We start from the raw sequence: 17,135 nt of genomic DNA on the forward strand, positions 1-17,135 counted from the left end.
TTCACTTTTCCTAATACAGGGCGGGGCTTCCTCTTAAAGGAGAGTGCCCAAATTGCCATAGGCCTGGGGGCAATGCCCCGCCCTTTCTGATCACTGCAGGATTTAGGGCATCCAGACACAGGGCATGAGGAACTTGGGCTGGGACTGAGCTCACAAGCTGTGGATAATTCTTAAAGAGATGCGAATGCCAGACCAACTTACCTGCCTCCTGCAAAAGCTGTATGCAGGTCAAGAAGCAACAGACAATGGACATGGACCAACAGGCTGGTTCAAAATTGGGAAAGGAGTACGTCAAGGCTGTATATTGTCACCCTGCTTATTTAACTTATATGCAGAGCACGTCATGCGGAATAACGGGCTGATGAACAATAACCTGGAATCAAGATTGCCAGGAGAAATTATAAATAATCTCAGACACACAGATAACACCATCCTTATGGCAGAAAGCCAAGAGGCACTGAAGAGCATTTTGATGAAAGTGAAAGAGGAGAGTGAAAAAACTGGCTTGAAACTCAACATTCAAAAAACGAAGATAGTGGCACCCTTCCCATCACTTCACGGCAAATAGATGAGGAAAGGATGGAAACAGTGACAGACTTCATTTTCTTGGGCTCCAAAATCACTGCAGACGGTGACTGCAGCCATGAAATTAAGACACTTGCTCCGTGGAAAGGGGGCGGGGGCTATGACTAACCTAGACAAGTATTAAAAAGCGGAGACATTACTTTGCTAACAAAGGTCCATATAGTCAAGGCTATGGTTTTTTCAGCAGTCACGTATGGATGTGAAAGTTGGACCATAAAGACTGAGTGCTGAAGAATTGATGCTTTTGAGCTGTGGTGTTGGAGGACTCTTGAGAGGAGTCAAGGAGGACTCCCTTGGACTGCAAGGGGATCAAACCAGTGACTCCTAAAGGAAATCAATCCTGAATATTCATTGGAGGGACTGATGCTGAGGCTGAAGCTCCAATACCCTGGCCATCTGAAGCGAAGAGCCAGCTCATTAGAAAAGACCCTGATGCTGTGAAAGATTGAAGGCAGGAGAAGGGCACGACAGAGGATGAAATCGTTGGGTGGCATCACCGACTTGATGGACATGAGTTTGAGTAAACTCCAGGAGATGGTGAATGACAGGGAAGCCTGGAGTGATGGGGTCCATAGGGTCCCAACGAGTTGGACACGAATGAGCGACTGAACATTACTACTGTCATTAGTATTAACATAGGGCTTCCCTGGTGGCTAGAATCTACTTGCAATGCAGAAGACCCAGATTCAATCCCTGGACTGGGAAGATCTCCTGGAGAAGGGGGCTTCCCTGGTAACTCAGATGGTAATGAATCTTCCTGCAATGCAGGTCTGAGACACAGGTTCGATCCCTGGGTCAGAAAGATCCCCTGGAGAAGAGAACGGCAACCCACCCCAGTATACTTGCCTGGAGAGTTCCATTAACAGAGGTGCCTGACTGGCTGCGGTCCATGGGATTGCAGACACAACGCTTTCATGTACAAGGGTGTGAAAGGCTAAGCCATGGATACCTCTTTGCGAGAATGTTGGCATTATTTATGAAAACATGACTCCTTGACTTGGCAAGTAGCCTCTCAGGTACTGGAACTTCCCTGGTGGCTCAGATGGTAAAGTGTCAGCCTACAATGTGGGAGACCTGGGTTTGATCCCTGGGTCAGGAAGATCCTCTGGAGAAGGAAATGGCAACCCACTCCAGTACTCTTGCCTGGAAAATCCCATGGACGGAGGAACCTGGTAATCTACAATCCATGAGGTTGCAGAGTCAGACACGACTGAGGAACTAAACTTTCAAACTTTTCAAACTCTCAGGTACTGATTAAATGCTTTACATAAAAAGCATACATTTGTGTGTACCATTTTGCATATTTTTTTCTATTCATATTTAGCTATCTCTTAAAGAGCAGGTAGACTTCTTAAACTACAGGTAGGCACAATGCCCAAAGAGTTGCATTATTACAAGAGTCTGATCTTGGGAACATCAGGACTAAGTGCCCTCAGGTCCAAGTGGAATGGAGTTGATGGTTTCATGTTTATGACATGATGACATATCATCGAGTTCCCAGTAACTGGGGCCTCCTTCTTGCCCTCCTGTCCTCTTCTTCTGACCCTAAGAACTGGCAGACTTGGGTACAAACATGTGATGATGAGATGGCCCAGTTGGAAGCTCAGAGGCTTTTCAGGTCATCAGGACCTGTCCTCATCAAGACATCATTACCATCAACCCACCTTCTGAACCTACAGCACTCGAGGGAACACTAAGTCCTGGGGAGGTTTGAGATTGAGAACCACTGAGGAGATTCCCAGAACGGTGCACAAATGCAAGAACAATTCAGACACGCATCCACAACCACTTCTGCCTGTATTCTTCTGGCCACAATTCATTCACATGGTCCCAGAGTTAACTGTTAAGGAAACCTGGGACATGCTGACCTCCCAGGCAACCAAAAAGAGACATGGGGTTTGTTAGTCATCTAGTCAGTTTATGTTGCAACCCATCAGTTTGGTTACCAGACATATTATTTCTCCTATGCATTCTACACAGTCATCCTTTTACTATTCCAACAACTCAAAACCTTATCTAATTACTGAGCCTGTTAGAATTTCTAGGATGTGTTGTTCTTATACCATGTTCAAATACTGTTCCTTAGTACCAGGAAACTATTAACACAAAATAAATCACCTCCAGTCATATACAACACTATAGTGGGTCCAGGACATAGTGGAAGGATATACTGAAAATGTTTCTCAAAAAGAGAATGAAATAGTAGATAACTAACCCACACATAACACAACACTGTAAAGTAACTATACTCCAATGAACTGCATTCAAGGCCAGAGGAAAATGATCGCAGGTGAAAGGTCTGCAGTGACAGAAGGACCAAAGATCCAAGAAAAGGGTACCTGTGAATAAATGCAGTTAATTCATTATTTATGTAAAACATGAACAATATCTTATTGAGGAGAACAATGGAATTACCACATGATCCTCAATAATATCCATTACATCATGCAAAAGGTTAAGATATTAACTTATACTTTGTTGTGTTAAAGACATGTATTATAATTTTTAAGCTTGAACACCAATAAAACAAGTATATACATTACCAACTAAAAGTGAAGTTTAGAATGTAAATAATGTACAGAAATTTTTAAAAGAATGTGTAAAACCCAGAACTGAAGCAAAGATAAGCACAATAGGAAGATGCATTTTAAATCAAATATGCCAGCGCTCCCATGAAATGTGTATATAATAAATATTTGAATTAGTCGTCAGCAGTTTTTAGTACCCTGGCCTAGAAAATCCCATGGATGGAGGAGCCTGGTAGGCTGCAGTCTGTGGGGTCGCTAAGGGTCGGACACGACTGAGCGACTTCACTTTCACTTTTCACACATTGGAGAAGGGAATGGCAGCCCACTCCAGTGTTCTTGCCTGGAGAATCCCAGGGACGGGGGAGCCTGGTGGGCTTCCATCCATGGGGTCACACAGAGTCGGACCCGACTGAAGTGACTTAGCAGCAGCAGTTTTTAGTAGGCTGAAAACTATCCAGCAATATTCAGTTTATAAGTCACTGTTTTGAAGATATATTACAGAGATAAAGCAAATAAAAATTTGGAAAATAAATATATTGAGTTAATAAATAAAAACAGAAATATAAAAGTGTGGATTTGCATCTGAAAAATAGATTCAGCAAAGAAAACAGCAGAAAGACATTTTTAAATTTATATAAAATCTTAAAATATCAATTTTACTCTAAGAATAAAAAGTTACATCTATAAATAAATTGAAACATCTTAATGCTATCTCAATTATTCATATAAGGCAGGCATAACATTGGTAAGGTTCTACCAGGTTCATACACCAAGATGAATAAATCTGGCCTGACAGATACATATAGAACTGCATACACTAAATGTAGGATTCTTTCTTTTTAGCACAAAATAAATATATATAAAACTGACAATACACAGGACCATAAGAAAAGTCTCTAATTTGCATAGGATGAAATAAAACAGGACACAGATTAATAACAGAAGATGTGAATGAAAACATCTAAAGATGTTCTTGAAATTGTTACAAAATAACCTATGCCTGAAGTAAGCAAAGATCATTAAAATGTGCTTTTTGAAAATAACGTCAGTTCAGTTCAGTCGTGTCCGACTCTTTGCAACCCCATGAATCACAGCACGCCAGGCCTCCCTGTCCATCACCAACTCCCGGAGTTCACTCAAACTCATGTCCATCAAATCGATGATGCCATCCAGCCATCTCACTCTCTGTCGTCCCCTTCTCCTCCCGCCCCCAATCTTTCCCAGCATCAGAGTCTTTTCCAATGAGTCAACTCTTCGCATGAGGTGGCCAAAGTATTGCAGTTTCAGCTTTAGCATCAGTCTCTCCAATGAACACCCAGGATTGATCTCCTTTAGAATGGACTGGTTGGATCTCCCTGTAGTCCAAGGGACTCTCAAGAGTCTTCTCCAACACCACAGTTCAAAAGCATCAATTCTTCGGTGATCAGCTTTCTTCACAGTCCAACTCTCACATCCATACATGAACACTGGAAAAACCATAGCCTTGACTAGACGGACCTTTGTTGGCAAAGTAATGTCTCTGCTTTTTAATATACTATCTAGGTTGGTCGTAACTTTCCTTCCAAGGAGTAAGCGTCTTTTAATTTCCTCAATGCCAACTGGATAGGGCTTTTATAAGCAGTATAAAAGGGCAGAATTCCAACAGGCTAGGAGAAACGGACACGATCTGTCCTTATCTTGAGAATATGGACTCGCACTAGTCACCTGCCTTCTCTGCACCTGTTTTCTAACCATTAAATTGAAGAGGGTCTCTATGGTCCTTTAAAGTACTCAAGTCCTATTATTCAAAGCATAATTTTGCTGTTTTTAAATCATTATAAGATATTCAACTTGATACTCTGCTGTACAATGTATCAAAGCTAATGACATCCCTACATATTCTCATGAAGTGCATGAATTTAATGAATTCCATTAAATGGAATCTCCAGGCCAAAATGGTTTCACCAGAGAATTCTACCAAAGATTTAGAGAAGAAAGAAAACCAACTCTCAAAATCTCAACCAGGCTGGGGAGGAAAAGGGAGAAACACTCAAAGTTCATTTTCTGTTCCGTTCCATCGTTCAGTTGTGTCCGACTCTATGCGACCCCGTGGACTGTAGCCTACCAGGCTTCTCCATCCATGGGATTCTCCAGGCAAGAATACTGGAGTGGGTTACCGTTTCCTTCTCCAGGGGATCTTCCCGACCCAGGGATCGAACCCGGGTCTCCCGCATTGGAGGCAGACGCTTTAACCTCTGAGCCACCAGGGAAGCCCAGGAGGCCAGTATTATTCAGACAGCAGTGCAAAAAAAATAGGCCAATATGCTCATGATTTTACACATAAAATTTCTTGACAAAATACTGGCAAAAGGAATGTGTGTGTGTGTGTGTGTGTGTTCCATATTCTATAACTACAGGATTTACTGCAGAAATGCAAGGCTGGGTCAACATTCAAATCCAGCCAGACAATCCATCATATAAACAGGCTACAGAAGAAAAGTCATATGATCGCATCAGCTGAAAGAGAAAAGGTATTTGACAAAATTCAACACCAATTTATAATGAAAACTCTTTGCAAACGAGGGGGGAAACCTACCAAACTTGATTTTAAAAAATCTATATAAAAACCCATACTGTCATCTTATTTAATGGTCAAACAACACTGAATGCTTTCCCTTAACATTAAGAACAAGACATGGGCTTCCTCTTTCATCATTTCTATTCAACCTTGTACTGGAAATTCTAGCCAGCAGAATAAAAAAAAGGAAAAGGAAATAAAAGGGATACACCTAAGGAAGAAGAAATAAGATGTTCACTATTTGCAGGTAAGTGTTATTTGCTCAGTTGTGTCCAACTCTTTGTGACCCCAGGGATTGTAGCCCACCAGGTTCCTCTCTCCATGGATTTCCCAGGCAAGAATACTGGAGTGGGTTGCCACTTTCCTGCTCCAGGGATCTTCCCAACCCAGTGATTGAACCTGGGCCCCCTGCATTGCAGTTCTGTACCATCTGAGCTAAGCTGCAGATAGATAACTTATTGCTTATGAAGAAAATCCTGAGGAATCTGCCAACAAACAAACTTGCTAGAACTAATAAATGAGTCCAGCAAGGGCATAGAATACAAAGTCAACATATAAAAATTAATTCTATTTCTCAGTAACAGTAATGACAATGATAAAACTGAAGTTAAAAACTCAATAAAAACCTAACAAAATATGCTCAGGATCTGTAAGCTGAAAATTATAAAACACTTATGAAATAAATCAGAGATCCAAATAAATGGAGAGACATACCAAGTTCATGGAGTGGAAGACTCAACATAATAAGATGCCAAATCTCACCAAAATGATCCATAGATTAATGGAATTTCTATAAAAATCTCACAAGATGTCTTTAATATATAGACCAGCACATGTTAAAACTTATACAGAAAACCAAAGGAAAAATTGACATGGGAAGCTAAATCAATTTTAAAAACTATAAAAAAAAAAAAACTATAAAGAAGATGGAAGTACTTTATCCAATTTTAAGATTTAATGATAGCTACAGCATTCAAGATAATGTATTGGCAGAGGTTTAAATACACAGATCAGTAGGATAACATAAAGAACTCAGAAACGGTCCAAAACTTAATATGCACAACAGATTTTTTTTTACTAAGTTCAGTTCAATAGAGGCAGGATAGTCTTTACAACTATTCAAATGGCACCATAACAACCGAACATCCTTAGGCAAAAAAAAACACAACCTAAACTGCACACGGTTAATACAAATTAACTCAACATGTATCAGAGATTTAAGAACCTAGAGCTTGCTGAAGACTTCTTAGATAAGACATGAAAAGCATGAAAAGTGGCCTTCACAATAATGTCATAGATTAACACAACAGAAATGACATGGCCTACAATGGCCATACAAAACTAGACATGTAGTCATTAGAAAAGCCCTGAGAAGGGTTCAGAGTGAATACATGATTATTTTATGTCTTTCTGTACAGTATATTTCTCAACGTGAGGTAATACTATCAAACGGAGAAGGCAATGGCAAGCCACTCCAGTACTCTTGCCTAGAAAACCCCATGGATGGAGCAGCCTGGTGGGCTGCAGTCCGTGGGGTCGCTAAGGGTCAGACACGACTGAGCGACTTTACTTTCACTTTTCACTTTCACACATTGGAGAAGGAAATGGCAACCCACTCCAGTGTTCTTGCCTGGAGAATCCCAGGGAAGGGGGAGCCTGGTGGGCTTCCGTCTATGGGGTCACACAGAGTCGGATACGACTGAAGTGACTTAGCAGCAGCAGCAGCAATACTATCAAATGTTGCTTAAAAAAAATAAAAGGAAGGAATCTCAAAATACCCTGACAAATAATATTAGTCATTAGTCCTTATACTGGGACAAAGCCAATGGCAACACTTGTGGAACTCCCCTGTACCTATACTGACACAAGCTCATTTCAATCAGTAAAATTCTAGTCACTTTACGTGACAGTGAATCTTCACACAATCTTTTGTAAGATTAAAAATGAGATTCCTTCTCTGAATGTATTGCTATCATTTAGCTTAATTTAGCTGTGTGTTTTGTTCTGTTGTGGCTACAAATTCAACTTCCAGAAAATCACTGAAGTGTTCGTGAAGTAGGAATCAGAGGGAAGAACTGGGATTCATCTGGTAAGGTTGCACAGTTATACTGTCCTCCTCACCCTGCAGACAAATAAAAAGATAAACAGATTAAGTATGAGTGTCAGCTGGTTAAAGACACATGATACATTATGTTTCAAAAATATCAATCATTTCAGTAAAATGGGTTCATTCATACACACATCTTTATCTCCTTAAATATGAAAGTGTATTGTAAGTCAAGCCTTCATATTTCTCATAAAGACATAGGCTACTCAAGGGTAGACAATGCTGTAGAACAAAGGTGTGTGTATTAGCTGCTCAGTCGTGTCCGACTCTTTGCAACCCCATGGACTATAGCCCGCCAAGCTCCTCTGTCCATGAAATTCTCCAGGCAAGAATACTAGAGTGGGTTGCCAGTTCCTGCTCCAGAGGATCTTCCCAACCAGGGATCGAACCCAGGTCTCCTGCATTGCAGGCGGATGCTTTACTGTCTGAGCTACTAGGGAAGCAAAGGTGGCTTTCAGTAAATCTTTTCAGATGCACCCTCAACTGTTTAACTCTCCTCTGACAGTGGACAGCAGGGCATGTGTATACAAAATAAACAAAAGTAACAAGGTCCTCTCATCTCTGCAACAACACTCCTCTCACCTCAGATAAACTAAGGGATGACAACTGCCACAGGTTCGTCATGGAAATCTGAAAGCTGTGTTTGCATTTCTTCTCTTCCATGTCTCTTCCTCTTTTGTTTAAATATCCCTGAGATAATTTTGCAGTGTAAACTGAGGATGAAGATGTGCCTGAAGGCTTTGCTGAGTGCACAATAAAGATTGGCTCACTCTCCCGCGTGCATTTTCAGATATAGAATAAGTTTCTAGGCTGACTCCATTTCTAACACGATTCTTTAGATGACAACTGATATCCTGCAAATAGATTTTCTCACAGGGAAGAAAAATGAGGGGATTTCTCTTTGGTATGAATGATCAGATTCTGAGTAAGATGCTTCCTTGGCAAAAGATTTTCCTCAGGGGTTACATGCAGAAGTCTTTCCCCAGAAAGAGTTCTTAGAGGTTTGACTCTCAGTGTGGAACGACACAAGTGTGCGAAGTCGTCCCACATCTGTCACACCGACAGGGCTTCCCCCAGTATGAACCCTTTGATGCTGAGGCAAGAGCTGTGACCGAAGGCCTTTCCACACTCACTTCACTTGCTTCTCTCTAGCGTGGATGATGGAGTGTCGAACAAGGCTTGAGCTCCACCAGAAGGCCTTCCCACACTCCACGCATTTGTAGGGCTTCTCTCCACTGTGAATCTGCTGGTGGCTGTTGAGGTATGATCTGCGGTTGAAGGCTTTCCCACACTCCGTGCACTTGTAGGGCTTCTCTCCACTGTGGGTGGTGAAGTGCCGGCTAAGGCCTGAGCGACTGCTAAAGGCCTTCCCACATTCTTTGCACTCATAGGGTTTCTCTCCAGTGTGGGCCCTTTTATGTGTGATCAAAGTGGAGCAGTGCATGAAGGCCCTTCCACACTCAGTGCACACATAGGGCTTCTTCCCGGTGTGGATCCGCTGGTGCTCCTTGAGGTATGGCTTGCGGTGGAAGGCCTTCCCACACTCAAGGCACTTGTAGGGTTTCTCCCCGGTGTGGATGACGGAGTGCTGAATGAGTCTAGTGCTGTCACAGAAGCCCTTCCCACACTCGCTGCATTCATAGGGCTTCTCCCTGGTGTGGATCAGCTGGTGTACTGTGAGCTTTGACCTGCGGCGGAAGGCCTTCCCACACTCGCTGCACTCATAGGGCTTCTCCCCGGTGTGGATCCGCTGGTGTACTGTGAGCTGGGACCTGCGGTGGAAGACCTTCCCACACTCGCTGCACTCGTAGGACCTCTCCCTGGTGGGGATCAGGCGGTGCTGGAGGAGGTGTGTGCCCCTGTTGAAGGCTCTCCCATACTCTGTGCATCCACAGGGCTTCACTCCAGAGTGAAGCTGCTCGTGTTGAACAAGGAAGCCATGTGTGTTAAAAGATTTCCCACGTTTCCCACACTTACAGGGAAAGTTCCCTTCATGAGTCAGGGGTCCTTTCACCAGCCCACGTGACTCCCGTTCATAGCGAATGTCTGCTGGAGGGACTCGCTGCTGTGCAGTCCTCGAGGGCAGCCAGTCGTCTGTCCCTAAACCATGGGGATCAGGGTTCACTTTCCCAGGGAGTTCCTTCCCCTGGGGGCCTATCCCCGGTCTCAGGGGACCTTCCTGCATCTCCAATGGCCCATCCCCATCCTCGGTTTGCCCCAGCTGAGAGTGCCCTGAGGTCCGCTGAGTCGGTCGTTTCTGGGGTGAGACTTCCTCAGATGAGGCTGGGTGGGAAGGGGCAGGCTGTGGGGCCTCAGGTTTTATGTTGTCACCTGGAGGGAAGATAATACACAGAAAGGCTCGTAAGTGATGGCGGTGTAGAAGAAACTAAATCACCATGTCAGTGAGAATAAGATGAAGACAGTGGCCATCTTTTCAGCCTGCTGTCTTTTCAGGTCTCTGAAACCCTGGTTTGCAATCGCTTTCTTTCTCCTGTTTGAATTCTTGAAAATTTTAAAGGGAAACCCCAGGGGGAGAGTATGGACAGGGGACAGAATGTCTGGAGACAAGGGGGGCAGACAGAGGGATGATGACACTGTGTGTGGTGAGTCTGCTCCAAACCACAACATCTCATGGTGCTATGCACAGGGGAGCCAGCGAAGGGGTATCTGGTGCTGCCCAGATGGGAGAGGAATGGGCTGTGGAGGCTTCCTGGTGAGGGCAGGCCTGCGGATGTGATAGAAGCTGCAGTATAGAGAAAATGAGGTTCTTTCAGCCTTAGGAAAGAGAATGAACAAAGGCACAGAGTCTTCCAGAACCAGGGAGCTGCCCTGCATGAGAACACAAGGTTGGAGAAAGGAGGGCTCCTGAGATGGGATTAGTGTCCTCACGAGAAGAGAGAGGGGACAGCTTTCTCCTTTTCTCTGCCACATGAGGACAGAACAAGAAAGCTGCCGTCTGCACACAGAGGAGCAGGCCCTCCTCAGCTGGGATCTGCCAGCACCTTGATCCAGGTCTTCTCAGACTCCTGAACTGACAGAGACAGTCTGCTGCTTGAGCTGCTTGGGCTGTGGCTTTCTTGTTACAGCAGCCCACGCTGAGACAGGAGGGCATGAGCAAGGTTCTCATGCTGGAGTCTGGGGATGTTAAGTGCATTACGTTCAAAAAGAAACAAATGAGCAGAGAAATAATTTCATTCCTAAATCAATTAGTCAATGTCATTCAAGAATCAGTGATGACAATGAGCCCATAGAACAATGAAGTGAAACCTGTACCTGAGCTCCACTGAACAGAAGTTAGAGGTCATGTGAGTATTATGGTCTCTGACCACAAAAACCTAGGCCCGAATTCCAGAAGAACTCAACATTAGCTTTATGGCATCTGGCAAGGCACTCAAATGTCATAGGCCTTCGTTTTCCTCTTTTGAAAATTAAAGCTAAGGCGAGAACGTGTCTTGTAGGACTGCTGCGAAGATGAAGTGACACACCGCCTATGTTGTGCGCAGTAGAGGGCCAGACACCGGGCAAAAACATCAGTCACTCAGATTTAACTTTTCATTATGGGTTAGTCCAGTGTGTGCACCAGGGACCTAACCAGGAAGCATGAGACCTAACCAGCAAGGTGTGAGACCAAGAATGTGTGGGTTAGCCTTGGAGAGTTAATTAAGAACAAAAAGATGAACCTGCATGCAGGGCAGCACGGGGAAGGAGAGGGGGAGGGCAGTACTGGAACACAGACGTCCCCGGGGGGAAAAACAGCCAGTGGGAGATGAGGATGGACGCTGCACACAGGACCCTCAGGTGACAGGCGAGGGGTAAGGGCGAAGCAGCACAAGGACCAGCCTCTATTTCTGCCATGAAGACGCGCCGAGGCCTCGGGGGTCAGTGTGGGAGACACGACAGACAGACAGAAGGCGCCCAGGGCAGAGGCAGGGAGACCAGCCTGGGGCGTGCTGGCACCACCCAGGCAGAAGCCCAAAGCCTGCACTGAGTGTGGGGATGGGTCTCGCACAGCTGGTGGAGGTGATGGACTCAAGACGTGCGCACGGAACGGACAGGGTTTGGTGCTGCCTGGATGGAGGCACTGGTGGAGACGGGGGTGCCGAGGAGCTGCCTGAGGCACGCCTGCCTCCTGACCTGCACGCGGGTGCACGCGGGGCAGGAGGAGCGGGCAAGGTCCGAGTTCTCTCTCGGGCGTGTTCAATGTGAGGTGCCTTGAGGTTTAGGCAAAGAGGACAGAAGACAAAGGCAAGGGGGTGCACCCGTCTGCTCGATGCGGGGAGTGTCGGTGGCGGAGAAGGTGGGAACGGGCTCCTGCTGTCCAGGAGGAGGCGTGAGACACTGCCCTGACTCGCGAGCACTAGTCCCGTGACACCAACAGCTCACGTCTGCTCAGTGAGGAGCAATTTCACACACAATCTATTACATCCTCTAACCACCCAATGAGGCAGAAACCATGACGACTGCAATTTTCCAGGACCGGACACAATGTAACAAACCACGCTCACCAAACTGTGTTTTTCCTCTCCGTGGACACACTCAGCCTCTCTTCCAAGCCCCAGGTACCAGATGACAAAGTCAAGTCTTGAGTCAGTGGAATGTGAGGGAAAACACCGTGTTGGGAGTGACTGTGATACTTTCCCTTCTTCTCTGTCTCCCCTACGCCAGCTGGAGGATGCCAGGAACCCTGGAGGGCCCACACGAATGACGAGGCAGCCAGGTCCCTGAAAAGCTGCCTGCTCACAGATCCCCACGGACCCGCGTGGTCCTTGGCTCAAGAAGAACACTTTTCCATACACTGTGCCATGGAGATTCGGGAATATGCCTGTTCAAGCAGTTAGGTCTACCCTGGCCAAACTCACATACAAAGACCACGGAACATCCTTGGGCCACAAGGTTGTGTGCTGTGTCACACCTAGTCTTTAAGCCCAAGCTCATGGAGCCAAGGGCCTGAACTTACACCTCCCAGCAGCGTCACATGGCAGGGTGAGCACGGGTTCAAAGGCTGCAGGGATCCCCCATGCCCAGAGCAGCCATGACAAGAATATTCTCACAGAGCGGACAGGCCGCGGCCCCCATGAGATGTGCATGTTGCTGTGACCCCCCTGGCCAGCTGTGGGTACTCACCCGAGCAGGAGCTGGGGGTGGGCCCTCTCCTCGAGGTCTGTGACTCAGGGCTGGGCTCCGCTGGGGAGATCAGCTCTGGCTCAGGCAAAGGACATCCTGTTCACAGAGAAAAAAAGAGAATGTGGGGAATGTGTGGGAAAAAGAAAGAAGCCTCTCAACCGAGCCCAGGACTGCAGGGTTTGGAGGAGACCCCAACACGTGGCTGCTCCCCTCCGGGCAAACAGAGCCCTGCGCCTGGGAAGCTGTGTGAACACCACCCTCAGTCCCCAAAGACGGCAGACGTGACGGCCGGCTGCACAGACAGGACCCCTCCCTGATCTCCATCCCCAGAACCCCGCACCGCTCAGACTTTTTTCTGAAGACTTTACCTAATTCAGTGGAGTCAGGGGCCTCCACCGCCTCCCCGAACACCAGCAACACCCAGGGTGTCCCATTACCAGCACAGAACAGGTCAGACAAAGTCTGTGGGGAGAAGTCCAAGTACCAGTGGACTTCAGTGCTCCCCAGGTGCTGGCGGCCAGCCTGGCAGGCTATGGAGCCTGGTCTTCATCGTCCCCCAGACGGCAGCTAAGGTTCACAGGTGACCCATGTCAGCCGCTCCTGCCCTCGGGGAGCATCTTACAATGTCTGTGCGGGGACTGGCCTGAGCACCGGGACCACAGACGTGGAGAGACAGACACCTGGGCTGGCACCCGCGCCTGGGAGCCAGCATCGCCTCTGAGCTTCTGAGACAACATCAAACATTCCCTTTGGGGCACAGACTGCTTGAAGCTGGTCTGTCATGTGTAGCCAAACACACATCAACCAATGAGGGGGTCAGGGACACAGATAAGTTGCTGGCGGAGGTACTGGGACCCACACAGAAAGTGCACCTGCAGATCCTAAAGCAGAGCCCAGGACTCACCAGTCATCACTAGGCAGATGTTCACCCCATTTGCTTATGTGTTCAGGGATAGGGCAATGCAAATTAAGGAGCCTGCCCTTTGGCTGTCAGGAGTCACACCCCCTGTGACCTCAGGGCCTTTGCATGTGCTGTCCTGCCAGCTGGAAGGCTGTTTTTTCCCAGTTTGCTCTGACTAGCTTACTCTTCATTCTTTGGGTCTCAGCTTAAATGTCAGTTCCTGAGAAGATTTCACTGAACTGTGGCTTCTGAGTCTAGAAGCTTCATCAGTCTGCCATGTTGCCATGGCATTTTTTTAACCCTAATGGTAAGTCAAAACTCATCTTTAGTGGACTTCCTATTTCCAGTTCTGCCTGTAAGGAGCTTCCAAGTCTGCAATCCATCTTAACAACAAGTGGAAAGCTTAACAGACAGAAAAATCAAGTCGTCCTGGGTCAATAACACAATGAGGGAACAGGGTAAACCGCTGTCCCCAAGACTGGAGACACAGCGAACACAGTGAGATACGGCAGCAGAGACCAGTGAGCAGAAGCTGCCACGGGAAGCAGCGCCAGGTGAGGAAACCTGAACTATAATTAAAGAGTTGCTGCAGGCTCAGAGCAGACAACTCTGAGAGTAAAAGAAGTCAAGTGGGACTCAGTAATAGGCAGGCCCTCACAATATCATGAGATTTATCTCCACATCATGTGCCGCTATCAAGAAAAACTTATGCGCCATGCTAAAAGTCAAAGAACATAATTTGAAGAGGTAGAGCAAGCATCAGAACCTGACACATCAGGGATGCTGCAATTATCAGATCAGCAATTTTAAATGACAATGATTAATATGCTCAGGGCTTTAATGAACAAAGTAGACAGCATCCAAAAACAGACGGGCAATGTAAGCAGATAGAAGGAAATCCTAATCAAGAAGCAAAAAGAAATGCTACAGATCAAACACCACTGATGAATGCCTTTGATGAACTCATTAGCAGACTGGATGTGAGAACTGATGCTATCCAACCTCAAGACTTACAATAAAATTACAGTAATGAGGACAGTGTGATATTGGTGAAAGATAAATGGAATAGCACTAAAAGCACAGAAACGGACTCACATAATACATTCAACTGATGTTTGACAAAGGTGCAAAAGCAATACAACAGAGCGAAGCTAGTCTCTTCCACAAACAGTGGAACAACAGAACATCCACATGTAAAAAAATTATTTAGACAGAGACTTTATACCCTTCACAAAAACTAACTCAAAGTGGATCACAGATCTAAATGTAACACAAACCCACAAAATTCCTATAAGATATTACAGGAGAAAACCTAGGTGACCACAGGTATGTGATACCTTCCTGGATATAACACCAAAGGCATAACCCATGAAGGAAACAATTGATAAGCTGCACTTCATAAAAATTATAAACTTCTACTCTGCCAAAAGATATGAGAGGACAAGCCACACACAGATAGCAGAAAATATTTGCAAAAGACGTATCTGATAAAGGACAGTTGTCCAAAAATACAAATACTTCTTAAAATTAGACAGTAAGAAAACAACTCCATTTTAAAATGAGCCAAATACCTTATCAGACACCTCCCCAAAGGCAAGAGCAAAGACCTTAAAAGACATCTCACCAAAGACAATATACAGATGGCAAATAAGCACATGAAAAGATGCTCCACAGACTGTCATCAGTTAAGTCACTCAGTTGTGTCCTACTCTTTGCGACCCCATGATTGCAGCACGCCAGGCCTCCCTGTCCATCACCAACTCCCAGAATTTGCTCAAACTCATGTGCCAACTCATGAGTCGGTGATGCCATCCAACCATCTCATCCTCTGTCGTCCCCTTCTCCTCCTGCCTTCAATCTCTCCCAGCATCAGGGTCTTTTCCAATGAGTTAGTTCTTTAAATCCTGTGACCAAAGTATTGGAGCTTCAGCATCAGTCCTTCCAGTGAATACTCAGGACTGATTTCCTTCAGACTGTCATCAGGGAAATGCAAATTAAAACCAGACACCAGTGCACATCTATAAGAAGGGGTAAAACAGGAACACTGACAGTAAATGCTGGGGAGGATGCTGAGCTCCAGGAGCCTTCATTCCACGCTGCTGAGAACGTAAATGATGCCACCATCCTGAAGTCTGCTAGGTTCTCAAAAAACTAAACATACCTTCACCACAGGATCCATCAATCACGGTCCTCACTCTTTACCCAAAGGTCCTGAAAACTTACGTCCGCATAAAAACCGGCACGCCTACACACAGACATTTACAGCAGTTTTTCTCATAACTGCCAAAATTTGGAAGCAACCTAGATGTGCTTCCCTGTGGCTCAGCTGGTAAAGAATCCGCCTGCAGTGCAGGAGACCTGGGTTCGATCCCTGGGTTGGGAAGATGCCCTGGAGAAGGGAAAGGCTATCCACTCCAGTATTCTGGCCTGGAGGGTTCCGTGGACAGTCCATGGGGTCGCCAAGAGTTGGACACGACTGAGCGACTTTCACTTTAGATTTCTTCAGTGGGTAAGGGGATGAACTATGGCACATCCAGACAATATTATTCAGCATCAAAAAGCCATGAAAGGACGTGAAGAAACAGATGCCCATTACTGAGTGAAAGAAGCCAATCTGGAAAGGCGAAGTACTATAAGATTACAGCTATATGACATTCTGGAAAACACAAATGAAGACAGTCAAAAAAGATCAGTGGCTGGTGAGGGTTGGGGGTGAACAGAGAGGACTTTTAGGGCCACAAAAACAATCTGTACGATACTATGATGGATACATGTCATCTGTCCAAACTCAAGGAATGTACAATACCAAGAGTAAACCCTAATGCCCACTATGGCTTTATGTCATTATGTGTTAATGTAGATACATCAGCTGTAACGAATGTGCCATGTAGGGAGAACACAGACAATGAAGGAGGCTGTGATCCCTGGAGGAGGAAATGGCAGCCCCCTCCAGTATTCGTGCCTGGAGAGTCCCATGGACAGAGGAGCCTGGCGGGCCATGGGGTCACAGAGAGTCAGACACAACTGAGTGACTAAACAACAACCAATGCACCTGTGCAGGGAGCAGATTGTGGGAAATCTCTGTACTTCCTCTCAATTTTATGAACCTGAAACTGATAAAAAAAAAGTCTTAAAAAAACATTATTTACAGGTATAACCATATTCCAGCGACTATGCCAAGCAATTTAATTTAAATCCCATTAAAAAAAAACTGAATTAAGTTTATGAACTAATTTAGGAAAAAAATGACATACATATCTAAAATATTGAGTCTGTTCATTCAAGAACAAGGCAAATGCACGGACCTGTGTCTTTTTAGGTCCTAAGCAAAGT

At 45.6% G+C, this 17,135-nt stretch overlaps 1 protein-coding gene across 1 annotated transcript in view; it reads right to left on the reverse strand.

Moving 5' to 3' along the window:
- Positions 1-3,742: 3,742 nt before the first annotated feature.
- Positions 3,743-17,135, reverse strand: part of LOC129545986 (uncharacterized) — a 30,889-nt gene continuing 17,496 nt past the window's right edge. The window contains exons 3-4 of the mRNA XM_055410629.2: positions 12,902-12,997; positions 3,743-10,108 (exon numbers count right to left, since the gene is read on the reverse strand). Coding sequence (XP_055266604.2) covers positions 8,907-10,108; positions 12,902-12,997 — 1,298 coding nt within the window. The 3' untranslated portion in view covers positions 3,743-8,906. The remainder of the gene's footprint in view (positions 10,109-12,901; positions 12,998-17,135) is intronic.

Source organism: Moschus berezovskii, chromosome 22, assembly GCF_049115385.1.
Source record: "Moschus berezovskii isolate FMDL1 chromosome 22, NW_MosBer_1.0, whole genome shotgun sequence".
Taxonomy (NCBI): Eukaryota; Metazoa; Chordata; class Mammalia; order Artiodactyla; family Moschidae; genus Moschus; species Moschus berezovskii.